This window comes from Peromyscus californicus, unplaced genomic scaffold, assembly GCF_007827085.1.
Source record: "Peromyscus californicus insignis strain IS unplaced genomic scaffold, ASM782708v3 Scaffold_17__1_contigs__length_78620276, whole genome shotgun sequence".
Taxonomy (NCBI): Eukaryota; Metazoa; Chordata; class Mammalia; order Rodentia; family Cricetidae; genus Peromyscus; species Peromyscus californicus.
This window is the reverse complement of record NW_026294469.1, coordinates 65,774,869-65,789,598: the sequence shown is the minus strand read 5'-3', so window position 1 is coordinate 65,789,598 and position 14,730 is coordinate 65,774,869. Positions and strand designations below refer to the sequence as shown.

At 36.4% G+C, this 14,730-nt stretch overlaps 1 protein-coding gene across 12 annotated transcripts in view; it reads right to left on the bottom strand.

Annotated features, from left to right (window-relative positions):
* Pias2 (protein inhibitor of activated STAT 2) overlaps nucleotides 1–14,730 on the bottom strand; it is a 98,946-nt gene that overhangs the window by 24,517 nt on the left and 59,699 nt on the right. For 11 of the 12 annotated variants that reach the window (XM_052742595.1, XM_052742593.1, XM_052742601.1 and 8 more), the window contains 2 exons: nucleotides 6,453–6,592; nucleotides 1,677–1,714 (listed from right to left, as the gene is read on the bottom strand). In XM_052742595.1, coding sequence (XP_052598555.1) covers nucleotides 1,677–1,714; nucleotides 6,453–6,592 — 178 coding nt within the window. Of the gene's footprint in view, nucleotides 1–1,676; nucleotides 1,715–2,066; nucleotides 4,703–6,452; nucleotides 6,593–14,730 lie in introns of those variants that run through there. The other variant, XM_052742604.1, reaches the window with a different exon arrangement.

The following is a 14,730-nucleotide window of genomic DNA, read 5'->3' as shown; positions in this document are numbered from 1 at the left end:
ACATATCACTTAGATTCTTAGACAATGAATTATGGACAGTAATTCAAAAGCTAAGCCATTCAGATTACATGGTTTTCAAGGCGCATTAAAAGGGGGGAAAAAGGAAACAGCTGAAGAACAAGTGAAACTGAGGCTGCCTTTTCATTCATTATTTTTGGTCTTTTTCAAGACAAGGTATCACTGTGTAGCTCTGGCTTTCCTGGAAAGCCCTATGTAAACCATAGAACTCAGATCCACCTGCCTCTGCCTCTCAAGTGATGGATTAAATGTGTGATCCACTATGCCCAACCAAAGCTGCCCTTTGACAAAGAAAGTTACTGTTTTTTTGGATGGCCAACTCTTTATTTGTCTATAAAATTAATGTCACACATGGAGAAATTGAACATATTCATAAGAAGCTATGACAGTGAAATTGTCAAGTATTAAAAATTCTCTAAAATCAAGTCCATTATAACTGAGGAAAATCTAAAGAAAAGTCTAGATGATTCCATTTTAATCTGCTCCCATTTAAGCTTGTTTCTGCCTACATCACAGCACTAATCTGTCAAATGCTACACGCTGCCGTCCTACTGCCAGTGGGAACTCTGTGCCTTGAATACTTAGACTTGGCTGTAGTCATTTTAACTTTGACACCTGCATGAGATGATGGAACACTGTGGAGAAAACCTATGGATTCTATAGTCAATAGAAGGCACCACTCTCACCCTCCTACCAAGTTACCAAATAAGTCAGCCTCCCACTAAGCATGTAAATAAAACTATGAAATAAAAGCCATGGATTCCAAGATTATTTTCCTTTTAAAGCACTGTTCACATAAAAGTATGTAACTCTGTTAAGCTTGAAGAACTTACATCCTAGAAAACTATGTAACTTCCCCTGTAAAGTCTTACTCATATAATAAGTCAAGCCAGGGTGAGAAGAAAATCCTCAGTCTGCACCTATCTTGAGCTCAAATTTCCTGGGCTGTTTGTGTAATCAGATGCAGATACAGAGATAGGAGGCTCACACTGGACCTGCATTTAGTCAATTCTGAAGTTGGTGAGACAGGTCCAACTCTTCCACCTCTTCCTAGGTACCACATCTGTACCTCAAGTGCTTTCTTTTGCTGTTCCATCTTGCCCCTTTCACTTTCTGTGCTTTGCCTCTGCTGTTAATGACTGTCAGCAGAACCCATGTACACCACAAAGTCTTAATTAAGGTTGCAATTCTGGGATACTCCTAGAATCTCTTTTCTTTGATTGAAAAAACAGCAATATTGCAACTTTCAACTGAGGCCTTCTTTAAGTCTGACTCTGTCTTTAAAAACAATGATCCAATCTCAGTCAGTGATCCAAATCTGATGAACTTAGTTGACTGTTTTATATAAATGCTATCAATGTGTAAAATCTTAACTTTTATGCATTTAGTATTGCTTCCACTCATTCAAATCACTCAAATACTTATAAGAAATACCAACTGTTCATGTTCAATAAAAATAGAAAGTTTCAGTAAGAGCAATAAATAAATTGAAAACCAGTAACTTTATTCCTTTAATTAAAATTGTATATTTATATAGTACTTCATTTCTATCTACATGAGAATTGACTGTCCTGATTTTATGCAACTGGTCATTTTTAGTTAGTATGACATAATCAACAACCAAATACAAATTAGTTGCTTAAATTCAGGATACATACCTGGGGATCAACTGGAATAAGGGAAAGAAAATCCAAACCTAAAACAAAAATGCTTTGTTAATAGTTGTCTCATATTTTGGAGACAAGAATTATTTCCCAAGATCATTCTGCATTTATATGCCAGGGAACATCTGTGGCAAATGCTCACCTCTCCGCCACACTGAAGTCTATAATCATAACTGGTAATATTTAATGCATCTAAAACCAAAGGTGAATACAATCTCTGACCAAACAACTGGAAAAAACTGCCTCCGTGCAACTCAAAAGCAGCATTAAAAATTCCCAGAGTTAGACTGGTTAATCCAAATCTTTTCCTTTTGTCAGTAGAACAAGCAGCAGGTAAAAAAAAAATCATGATAATTATCTTTGGACCATTAAAAAACAACATACTTAGGTTCATAAGATAATTCACATTTATTTTTTAGAAATACACCACATTAGGTTCATCTAATAATACCAACTCTTTAACAGATATTTCATCAGCAGCTAGCTCTCTGCCCACTCCCACATCAAGAGTTCTAAAGAGTATAATGCTCTGTACAAGGCAAGTCTTGGGAACTGCTACTCACTACTAAGCTAGTTAACAGTCAACAGGTTCTCAGTTAATGCAATGTCCTAAACCAAGGAACTGGAATTCTACAACCACATTCTGGAAATAGAAATATAAAAAAGATTTTCCTTAAATAAATACTCAAGTAAAAATAAGCTATAGAAAAAAAAATCATGTCCCAAAAGTTTAGCAATAATCTTCAAAGTCAACATCTGAAGACTTCCCTGTGTGATTAAATGCTTTTAAGTTGTTTTAAAACATTAAAAAAGAAACCCCATACTGGGCATAGGCCACTAAGTTAGGGCAATGTAGTCCAGCACTTGAGAGGCACAGACAGGCAGATCTCTATGAGTTCCAGGCCAGCCAGGGCTACACAGTGAATTCCTGTTTCAAAAGACAAAAACATACATACAAACAAACAAAACAAACAAACAAAAAAGGCCAATGTCTATTCAATTCCATAAATATTTATATGTTGGCATTTAATATACCAACCACATGAAGTGAAATTCTAATATAATACTATATCACTATGAAAATAGAGATTAGTAAGAAAGATAATGGACACATTTAATAAAAACTATGAATAATTTTAACTAAAAAAATTTAAAACATCATTATTCCCTTATTTACAAATGAGTATATTTTAAACACTTATCATGATACAAGCCGAAACCCCAACCATTTGGAAGGAATTACTGAAACAGTTTCTAAAGCATTTTTTAAACTTGTTAGTATAATTTGTTATTAGCTACATGATATAGCAGTTTGAACTGATGAACAAAGTGAATCACAATCCACTGTTACAATGATTTACCCATTAAAATGATAACCAGAAGGTGATGGATTTAAGTAAGGAGAAAACTTTAGATTATTTAATAAATCTCTCTGCTTTTAAATTGCAATTCAAACCTGTCTAGCCTTTTTACACCTTCCAAGAGTTTTATATGACCAAGTCATCTGGAATATCATTTAGTAAACCAGGTTTTTATTCATTCTTCTTTTGCTCCAGGTGGCGTAACATTTTGTTCAACTTTACAATAGCTCCTACTTTTAATGGACATTATTTATTTATTTACTGTGTTTGTGTGTTTCAGTGCCACAGTGGGGACACTGAATATCCTAGAGATGCAGTTAAAGGTGCTGGTGAGCTGCCAGTGGGTATTATAAAATGAACTCAGGTCTTTAGTAGGAACAATAAGTGCTTTTGCCAGAAAAGGTCTTACTCTGTAGCACAGGCTGACACATGAACTCACAGACCTGGCTCCGCTTCCTAAGTGCAGAGATGACAGGCAGAAGTCACCATGGCTCACTCACCATTTTTAGGTTGCTTACTCATACTATTTTAATACAGAGCTACTAAAGAATGTACTACTATTTTAGAAGATGTACCACAAATTGGAATGAATTATTTGAGAACGCTCATTTTTTCTCAGTGTTCAACTGTTGTCACTACATGACTCTAAGTAAACATGTAAGTCTGATAAAATATTACAACTGTTTCTGTGCGCTATTATTACAGGATATACATTGAGGGCCAATATTTTCCAATATTGGTTATTTCAACCCAGCTTTTCAGATGTACTGTAATTTTCATTGCTGAATTCACGTGTCCCAGAAAATGTAATCTATTTAGAAAAGCTTTTAGATGAACTTCATCCATTTGGTTTAATGTCTCACCCACAGATAACTAGACATACTACAACTTACACAGTGCCCTACTAAGATGTATAAACATTATTCTAATGTTCTGTTGAAATTTAGATTGTCTTCCAAGTATCATACCCTCCAAAGATGGTAATGTGAATATTCCACATTGAAAACATTTCCATGTCATTTGAAAGCTATCCCTAATTAAAAAAAAATGGATTATCATTTTTTTCATTTAAGTACATTATTTTGCAAATGAAATGATTTCAACAGTAAAATTTTACTGCCTTGTTAGCAAAATACTATTTCCTTATTTTATCATGTTTCAACTGTAACAACATATTGATGGTTATATTTTTTTCCCAAGTACTTTAGTTGAAAAGGCTCTTATTTTTAACTCAAAAAAAGTGCTATAAAAAAATTTTGATAACACAATCTACGTGCTTTTAATACTAATGAAGTTGTAATTTTTGAATTTTAAATGCTTCATTACTAAAATGGACTGACCGTTCACTTTTCGTCCCCTCATTGACAACCACACAGTTTTCCTTCCTTGAGCCATAAACTTCACAAGCATAAATGCTACATGGTTGAATATGTAAAAGTTTGAGCACTGTGAAATTTCATCATACAACTTTGAGCACCATTCGCACCTGACAATATGGCACTAGCAATAATAAGGCAGACATGTTTTTTTCTTGAAATAATCAAGCTGTTTTCCACTCCATAAATACAAATTATGTTTTATTTTGTATTCATTGTTGCACAGTATCAGAAGATGTTCCAAGCTGCACTTCGTTATTAATATCATTTCTTCTTTGTTCTCCTGCAGATTCAGAAGATTCAGATTTATGATGTTTAAAAGGAATGTTAGACTGTATGAAAATTGTCTTCTCTCCATTCTTGGTGTTCTACTTAAATTTTTACTATAAAATTATTAAATTTATCAATATTAAAACTGCACATTATGACTAATTACATAAAATTATACAGCAGATCACCAATTACAAGAAAGTGCATAGACAATAAAACATGGGTAAAAACTAAACTTCTTAGATGTCTAATTGCCATATAACTTTTAATAAATAGTAATTTTTCCTAAGAATAATTGGCCCTATTCTATTTAAGTTTATCAACTGCTAAGAAAATTTTTCAGTATATAGCCAGATTATTAGTTTATATTGGCTAAATATCAGCCTTGAATATAAGTATGATTTCCACAATTAATAAGTATTAATTCCAAGATTAAATTAATTTTACAAAATACAAAGGTCAGACACATTTAAGACATACCACACAAGAAAAAATTTTCACTTATGCTCAAAAACAGGTTATAAATTCTCAAAATTTAAAAACAAGCATTCAAATTTTCATAATTTGCAAACTAGCAGGACTAGTGATTCATGCTTTTTTTTTTGGTATTACTGCTTTTATAACATAAAATGGAAATGTTCACTACTGTTTTTATCAAAGCCCAACTTTCAATTGAAAGTCTTAAGCAAATCTTTTAGAAGTTCCTATTTCTAACACATACTAAGACGATAAACATTCATTCATCATCAACTTAGCCAAGGTTACAGCACATGACTGTTAAGAACTCTATCATGAGAACATGAACCCTCACACCTATGCCGTGGTAGAGTCTCCGCACTCAATGAATGTGTTCTGACTGATGTTGGTTGGTCTCACAAAGAATGTGAAAAGTACAAAATCACAAGGCACACATGGAGCAAACATGTATTAATCTTATGTCATTTGGTGGTGTTTTTAAAGATATTTTTGGTAGGTATTATTTTTACTCTACTCTTTTCCATTACATTTTATTCAGATAAAACTAAATTCAAGAGGCAACAAAAGGATAGGTAATACAATGACCAATTAAAGAATAAAAATAAACCACAGATCAACATTAACTTCAAAAAAACCAGAAGGGCAGAAGTGTACTAAATAAAAATGGCTCGTACATAGAAGTCATGAATATATGGTATACTAGTTCTAACTTTGCTCAGATTTGATTGACAAAAAATATGAAAAAAAGCATCTGAGCACAGAGTAAAGTTGGTCTTGGTTGCATAAATTCCAGTACTAAGGTAATCCAAGCAAACCTGAATTGTTAAAATGTGATCATATGAAAATATCTCCAAATATTAAGATCTACTTTAGAGAAATACACGGTTAGCCCTATCCTTACAGAGAAGAAAATCAACAACGTAAAAATCACTAAGCAAAAATGGGCCCAACTGGATAGAAGTTTTGAAGAAAAATTTCTGAGGAAATTCTGCCCCCTAAGCTTCCAAGAAAAAGCCTGAGTGCAAATTTTCTACAATTCTATAAAAACGTTCTACTATACTCATATATCTCCTATTATCAGCAATCTACAGATTCTCATTAATTAAAATAACAACAGAATGAGATACTAAGACAGTAATACTTCTACATGAAGACTTGAAATATGTTTTAGCATTTACATTCTAAATTTATGTATAAATATATACATACAAACATACATATACATTTGTTCTGCTGATTAAAATTACAAAGAATGTAACTAAAACAAACAAAAGCTTTCCACATACCTGGCAAATCTGATGACATGTTTGACACTGGCGTATGGTGGAATGGTACTGAGTAGTCTGTTAATGAAGGTGGAATAGCAGCAGGATCAACCGAAGTCACGCTAGGCACCCTTACAGAAGATGGCTGATACATGAGAACCCTGTTTTAAATAGCATGGGAAATTACAAATAATCTGGCTGTTAGTTCACAAGAAAGAAGAGCTGAACCACTGGGCATTCTCAGATGTACATTCACTAAGTCTCAGCACAACTGTATGACAGCCACTCACTACAAAATACCTCTATATTCTATTCCCATCTTTCCTAACAGCCTTCATTCTAACACGAATGCACCTTGGTTCTAAACACTAACTATTGGTATAGGAGCAAGGTGGAATTAAAATATACTGTAAAAAAGTGGTTCTCAACCTGTTGGTCATGTCCCCTTTGGAGGTCAAATGACCTTCCACAGGGGACTCATATTAGATATCCTGCATATCATTATAGTTTATTTCAATTATGATTCATAACAGCAGCAAAATTACAGTTATGAAGTAGTAATGAAAATAATTTTATGGTTGGGGGTAACAACATTAGGAAGGTTGAGAACCACAGCTGTAAAGGAATACCTTAATTCACAAATAGAAAATTTCTTTATATTTTGTGCTAATGTATACATGGCATACATTTGGATAATAATAATTTGTCTATAAAGAAATTTAAGACTAAAATAGAGGGGTGTTAAGATTTGCTTTAATTTCTGGGCGTGTCTTTAATCCCAGCATTCCCTAGCATGATTTATATAGCAAGTTCCATGCCAGCAAGGACTACATAGTGAGATCCTGTCTCAAAAAAAGAAACAAGCAATGAAAAGGTTTTAAAATAAAAACACCTGCCAGGCGGTGGTAGCGCATGCCTTTAATCCCAGCACTCGGGAGGCAGAGCCAGGCAGATCTCTGTGAGTTCAAGGGCAGCCTGGTCAACAGAGAGAGATCCAGGACAGGTACCAAAACTACACAGAGAAACCCTGTCTCAAAAACAAACAAAAAATAAGTAAGAACACCTGCATGAAACTACTAATATCAACTCAATCAGTCTCTTTGATTATAATTTTTCAATTATGTTTGAAATCTGGATATGATCTGAACTAAATTAATCAACCCTAAAGCTGTTAGCCTTGTGGTACAACAATGCAATCAGAAATTAAGACAAAATGACCAGTCTTTGGGATTTAAGACAAAATGACCAGTCTTTGGGATTTAAAATCTTTATGATATCTAAAAATAAATATGGTGGCTACTATGACATACTGCCTACTCTTCAAAGAGGACCTATGCCCGTGAGAGGAGCTATTCAGGCCACTACAAATACAAATCAAGCACACAACGAATACTTTACAATCTGTTTTATATAAAATTATGCATACTATATAATTAAGACTTTATAATTCCAAAAAGCAGAATAATTAAAAGTTGAGTTTATGTTTAAAAGACTAGGCTTAAAATTTTTACTCATATTTACCCATTTTTCCTTAGTTTGGGGAAACAACTAGTACTTTGTAAGATAAATTATCATCAATGTATTTAAGAAACTAAGCAACATTATGAACAATGGAAATGGATTTTTTACAACAAGTCATAAGATACAGAAAGGGAGCAAAATATTCAAGTTAGCATCACACAGCTGCCAGTCAATACCAAATCTAAAGACCAAGACTGAAGCATACCAGTATGAGGATAAAGACAGCACAATTCTCTGGGTGGGGGTGCACCACAACAAAGAGTGCCTGCCTGGCATGCATGAGGCCTTGGGTTCAGTCCCCACCACCACATAAAATTCACCATGGTGACACAAGTCTGTAACCCTAGCATTAGCAGCATTTGAGAGGCACAGACATCAGAAGTTCAAGGTCAACTATTTTCCAAGCACAAAACAAACAACCAAAAAAGGGGGCTGGGGTCATGGAGGTAAGAAAGTCAGGGAGAAGGGGAAAGATTAGGGGAAAGGCAAAAAAAAGAGAAGAGAGGAAAAGTACAACTTCTTTGGAAACTTTAAGGAAAACCATGGTAACAAAGAGGGACTAGGATAATAATCAGGGCATCTAAACATCTATTTCCAAAGCTAAAACATGTTTCTACTATCATACCTGCATGATTCTTCAGTCTAAATTTAACCAATAAACTTCTATAATTTTGACTTAGTGTCAAAGCCCTAAGTAGTCAGAATCCAGTTAGACTCAAGAGTCTTTCTAAAACTAGTTTGTGTCATGATATGAAGACACTAAAAACTGCCTAGTTGCTACACCACATCATTTGTTAAAGATACTAGTAATGTGGAAAACAAAGCTGTCTTAAGTATACATACATGATTGTACTGGTAATTTTGGCAACTTGACACAAACTAGAGTAATCTGGGAAGACAGAACCTCACCAAAGGAACTGCCTCATTCAGACTGGCATGTGGGCATGTCTGTGAGGCATTCTCTTCATTAATGATTGACATGGAAGGGCTGAGCCCACTTTAGTAATGTTACCCCTGGGCAGATGATCCTGAGTTTTATAAAAAAGCAAGCTGAACAAACCATGGATGGCAAACCAGTAAGTAGTGTTCCTCCATGGATTCTGCTTCAGTTCCCACCTGAGTTCCTGTACTAATTTCCTACAATGGACTGTAATACAGAAATGCAAGCTGAAATAAACCTTTTTACCACGCTCCAAGTTGCTTTTTGGTCATGCTGTTTTACCACAGCAATAGAAACACTAAGTAAGACAGAATTTATTACCAGGTAGTGTGGTATTGATGTGATAGACTTGACCATGTATTTTTGGGAAGAATTATGGTGGCCTGTTTTGTAGGGGCTTGGAAGATAAGATTAATACAGATGATGGAGGCCTAGCTTGTGAAGTGTCAGAGGGAAGTTTGAAATATTCAATCAGAGACATCTGATATGGTGAACTAAAAATCTGTGGTTTCTGGTCAGCTGGGGCTCAGAAATCAGCTATGGTTGGCAAGAGTCTAGTGCCACCGAAGTTGAAGCCTTTGCTTTCCTGGGACAATTGATGCTGGTTAGCTGGAGCTGAAAAATTAGCAGTGATTAAGAGCCTAGCATAACTGAGGATTATAAATCTTGGGGAATATTTTTCTCAGGATCAACTGTTATCCAGAGGGGGCTAAGACTATACATCATGCTTGTGGTTGAACTTTGTACTGGGAGTCACCCAAGCAGTAATGAAGGCAAGAAGGTGCCATAGAGAACAGCTGAAGCCTGGCAGGGTCTGGCAGGGTTGGAGTTATTGGAAGGGACCAGGAGAGACTACTGGTGAAGGGGCAGCCTGTTTCAGTAGAAGCCCCATGTGGCAGGGGTAGAATCCCTTAAGGGAGCCTAGGAGTGGCTATTGAAGATGCATCCCAGTTGCAATGGGAAGCCCAGTATTTTGCAGGTGCTAGTACCTTGGAACGACTGCCAAGGACAACAGTAGGTGTGGAGTGGAGAGATCTGAGCTTACAAAACAAGTTGTGTGTGCTGTAGAGGGCATAGCTAGAAAAGTGAAGGCCTGTAGAGCCTGGATCATCATGACTATCAGATGTCTGACACTGAGTTTTATATACTATCAGGAACATTAGATATGGTAAAATAAAAACGTTGGTTTTGATTAGATTTGAATATAACTATGTCCTGGTTATTCCCTCTTAGGAGTAAGAAAGAGTTCATTTATTTTTACAGGAACACACAATTATAAGACCACAGCTATTTCAGAGACACTTTGGAGTTTTAGAGAAACTTCAGACTTTAAGTGTTAAATTTCTTACAATCTGGGGCTTTTAAAAGTTTGAGTAGGGCTGAAAACATGGTACAGCAGTAAAAAGCTCTGGCTCCCCTCCCAAAAAAAGAATTTGATTCTCAGGGCCCACATGATGGCTAAATACTATGTGTAACGCCAGCTCCAGGGGATTCTAGTTTCTCAGGGAACTGCCTGAATGTAGGACATAGACATACATACAGGCAAAATAACCATAAAACATACACATAAACAAAAAGATAAAAGTTGGAGTATTTTCTATTGTGAAACTATAGTAACATGTCATATTGGGAACAAACAATGTTTGAATAGTGATATACTTGTGTATCAAGTTGACAAGGGGCCAAATATGCTGGTTAGTTGTCAACCTGACACAAGCTAGAGTCATCTGAGATGAGGAAACCTCACCTGATAAAATGCCTCTATAAAATGGCCTCTTATGTGTAAGGGCACTTTTTTGGAATGATGACTGATGTAGGAAGGTCCAGCACTGCAGGAGGTACAACCTCTAGGCAGAAGGTCCTGAGTGGTAAAAGACAGCAGGCTGAGCAAGCCACGAGAAGCAAGCCATTAAGCAGCATTCCTCCATGAATCCTGCTCAGTTCCTATCTCCAGGTTACTGCCTTAAGTCTCTGCCCTGACTGTGATGATGGACTGTGATATGGAACTGTAAGCTGAAACAGGCCCTTACCTCTTCAAGTTCCTTCTGGTGTTCATCACAGTAAAAGGATCTAGTGACTATGCTCATCAGAAATAAGAGGGAGTGGTAAAGAGGAAAAGAATGTGAAGAAACTGCCTATCACTTGGTGCTGAGGAGGGAGCTTAAAATATTCTGTCTCATAGTATTGCTTTCTTAATCATATATATACATATATATATATGTATATGTATGTAATCTAAGTGGAGAAAACCTCAATTAAGAAAATGCCTCCTAAAAAGAAGGGATGGAAAGGGGAGGGGAGGGGAGAGGAAGCGAGAAGGAATGCTTCCACCATAAGATCAGGCTGTAGGCAGGCCTATAGGTCATTTTTTAAATTAGTGATTGATGGAGAAGGCCCGGCCCATTATGGGTGGTGCCATCTCTAGGCTGCTGGTCCTGGGTTCTGTAAGAAAGCAGGCTAAGCAGCCATGAGTGCAAGCCAGTAAGCAGCACCCTTCCATGGCCTCTGGATCAGCTACTGCCTTCAGGTTCCTGCCCTGTGAGTTTCCGTCCTGACTTTCTTTGATGATGAACAATGATGTGGAAGTATAAGCCAAATAAACCTTTTTCTCCCCAAACTGTTTTTGATCATGGTGTTTCATCCCAGTAATAGCAACCCTAAGACAGTGAGAGTAAAGTTTTTGAAACACACAAACACACACACACACACACACACACACACACACACACACACACACACACACACTTAAAATTTTTCTACTTAGGAGCTGGTGCAATGACTCAATGCTTAACAGCACATTCTGTTCCAGCAAAGCCGTTGAGTTCAGTCCTCAGCACCCACAAAGGGCAGTACAAAAATCACTTCTAACACCTTTTCCAGGAGACCTGATGGCCTCTTCTGTCCTTCAATTGTACTCTTCTGGGTATAACTCCATCCTCCCCACCACAAAAAAAGTTAAAAATTTTTAAATCTTAAAAACAATAATAAATAAATAAATTCAGCATTAACAATATACTTAACCTACTACCTGTTCTCTGCCATGAAAAGAAACAACAATAATTTCAGGGAGTTGGGAGTATAGCTGAGTGAATAACACATGCTCAGCATGTGTGAAGACCTGGGTTTAATCCCTAACTACCACTATCCCCAAAGTTACAGCTTGCCAAGGAATAGATAATACTTGTCTCCCAAGAGCTCTTCCTTCTCTTCCTGGGACATTTCACTAGAGATTTTCATATCTTGATTCTGAATTGAACTTTCTTGTGATTCACAGGAAAACCACCAAACTCCCTCTCCTTCCTTGAACCCTTGACTAACAATTAGAGTCAAGCAAGAGTTTTGTGTCCCTATAGTAATACCTAATTAATATATACCTATTCTGTTTCTCCCATGCCAAAAATGTGGAGTGAAAATATACAGAAATACCAAAACCTAATGGGAACACAAATTAGTAAATCATTAAATCTCATTAAAGATGGTTAATGCTAAAATATTCAGTGCTGATTAATTCCTATTGCTTGACCTTTGCAATCATTATTATAAATTCAACTTACTAGCTAGGCAGGATGGTACAAGGCCTGCAGTGCCAGCACTTGGGAGTTAGAAGCAGGAAGATCAAAAGTAAAGAGTCATACCTGGCTAGCAACATAACAAGCGTGAAACAAGACCCTGCCTCAAAAACCAGGATACATATGTTTTATGGACACAAATTTTTAGACATTCCACAGAGAAATGAATATGGCTATGTCTTCTTTAAGCAATGGTGTAAAATTCTGATGCTGAAATTTAATAAAATTATTTTTCAAGTTTTAAAATGTTTTACTCATTTACACATAGAATTCACAAATATATACACAAGCATATATACACATTAAATTTAAAATTAATTTTAAATTTTCATAATTTTATATTATAGTATAAAAGTAAATTGCTAGGATGCTTCTACACAGTAAACATCAGTATTCCAGATCATGTTTTATACCAGAAAATTACATGTAAAACATAACTTGGTCCAGACTTAGGGGGTCTGAAAATGAGTTTTCATTCATATACTTGAAGTTCACTGTGGGCTACCACTATGCTCATACAAGCAGAAAAGAGATTGGGATTTGTCACCAACACCTACTGACTCCCAACTGAGAGACACATATTTAATGCCCTTACTGTCTGCTCCCTATTTTTAGAGCAGGTCACCAACAACAAAGCAGCCATGCAGGCTGGCTCTCAAGAACTGGGGCAGAGCATAATGTTTAAGGTTAGCTTAAAAGTTTTCTACATGCTGAAATGATACAAGTTTCTTCAGACAGGAGTTATAGAGCTGCATTAAAAGGCCTCTGGAACAGTTTACCATCAAAATGGTGATAGTATTTCTCTCCAGGTAAAAAGTGTTTCACTTGCTTATTTCTTTTAAAAGAATGTTTATAATTTATACTAAAACTAAAATATACCTCTTAAAAATTAGATAACTTAATTAATTAAAAAAATTAGATGGCTCATGTAATTCTTGTGGTCTAAGTTACACTAAGATTTTCTATTCATCTGTTTACTCTCCTTAAACTCAAATGGCAGGTAAAAACCTAAAACTTCATTCAAGGCACTGGGATATAGCCATTATGAGACCATTAGTTCTGCTCCTTGTGAGCTGCCTGTTTTTTCTTTATGGTTCTTAGTTGTTCTTTTATAGAGCTGCCAGCTTAAGTTATGCTGGGATCAAGAAAAACGGGCCTTGGTGGTTTATGTTCCTGGAGTTGTGTCCATGCCAGAGGATGCCCACACACTCCAGAAGAGAATTTGATATCGATGCTGCCATTGTTGCTATTATAGCAGTGGTGGCCACCGCTGCTACTGTTTCTGGGATTACCATTTCATAATTGGTTACTACAGCTAGCACAGTGGAGACACTGGCAGCAAAAGTAGCTACCACAGTTAGTTAATCTTTCATTCTATTGGGCATGATAAATTTAATTCAATAGTCATATACATTTCGATTGGCTTTGAAAATTATAAATTTATAAACTCAAGTTCCATTTGCTTTTGGGATACCATCTTAAAAGGACTCCAATTTGCAGTAAGGCTTGTTAAGGAAGGGAATGGCTCAGTTGCCTTTAGCCTACTGGCTATGAGTGGGTTAGGACTTCTGTTGGTCTTTTCTGTGTCGAACACACAGATTGCAAGCCCAGCGCCACTTTGAGATCTTTGGCAGCAGTTAACTCTGCAGCTCACACATGATTGAGCCTGTATGATAATGAGTATTCAGAGACGGGTAATACCTGGGGAGCACTTACCAACCTAAAACAGAGCGCCTGTGTGGCCAGGGCAGGCATCTCCATGACGGGTAAGGTGACCTGCTGACTTCCCATGAAACCTAAGTCAGAAGCTCATTTTTTAGTAAAAGGGGGACCTGTAGGGCCCTAGCCCCCGTTTTGGGTAACTGTTGCCTTGCTTGCTGACCTTGACCTTGATATCCTCCCTATGCTAATTCCCTGCCGGGTTCCACCCTCCTGAATGCTTAAGGGAAGTTCCTTGTCTGTGTATCCTGCATAATGGGCGTTAACAGCTTAGATGCAAGATTGTGAACTTCTGCCCTCCGGGGTTCTCCCATTGTGCTGTAAGCCTGTATTTAAGACCTCCTCCATCCTTCAATAAATGGCATTCGACATTAAAAAAAAAAGAAGAAATAACCAGAAGAGCAAGAAAGGAGCAAGATGTCAACCCCTGCATCAGCTGACACCCTGACATTCTGACAGATGGCATCTATTCTGATTTAAAAAAAGATTTTAAAAAATGTTTTTAAGAGATATTATTTTAAGTGTATGAGTGTGCTGACTGCATGTAAGT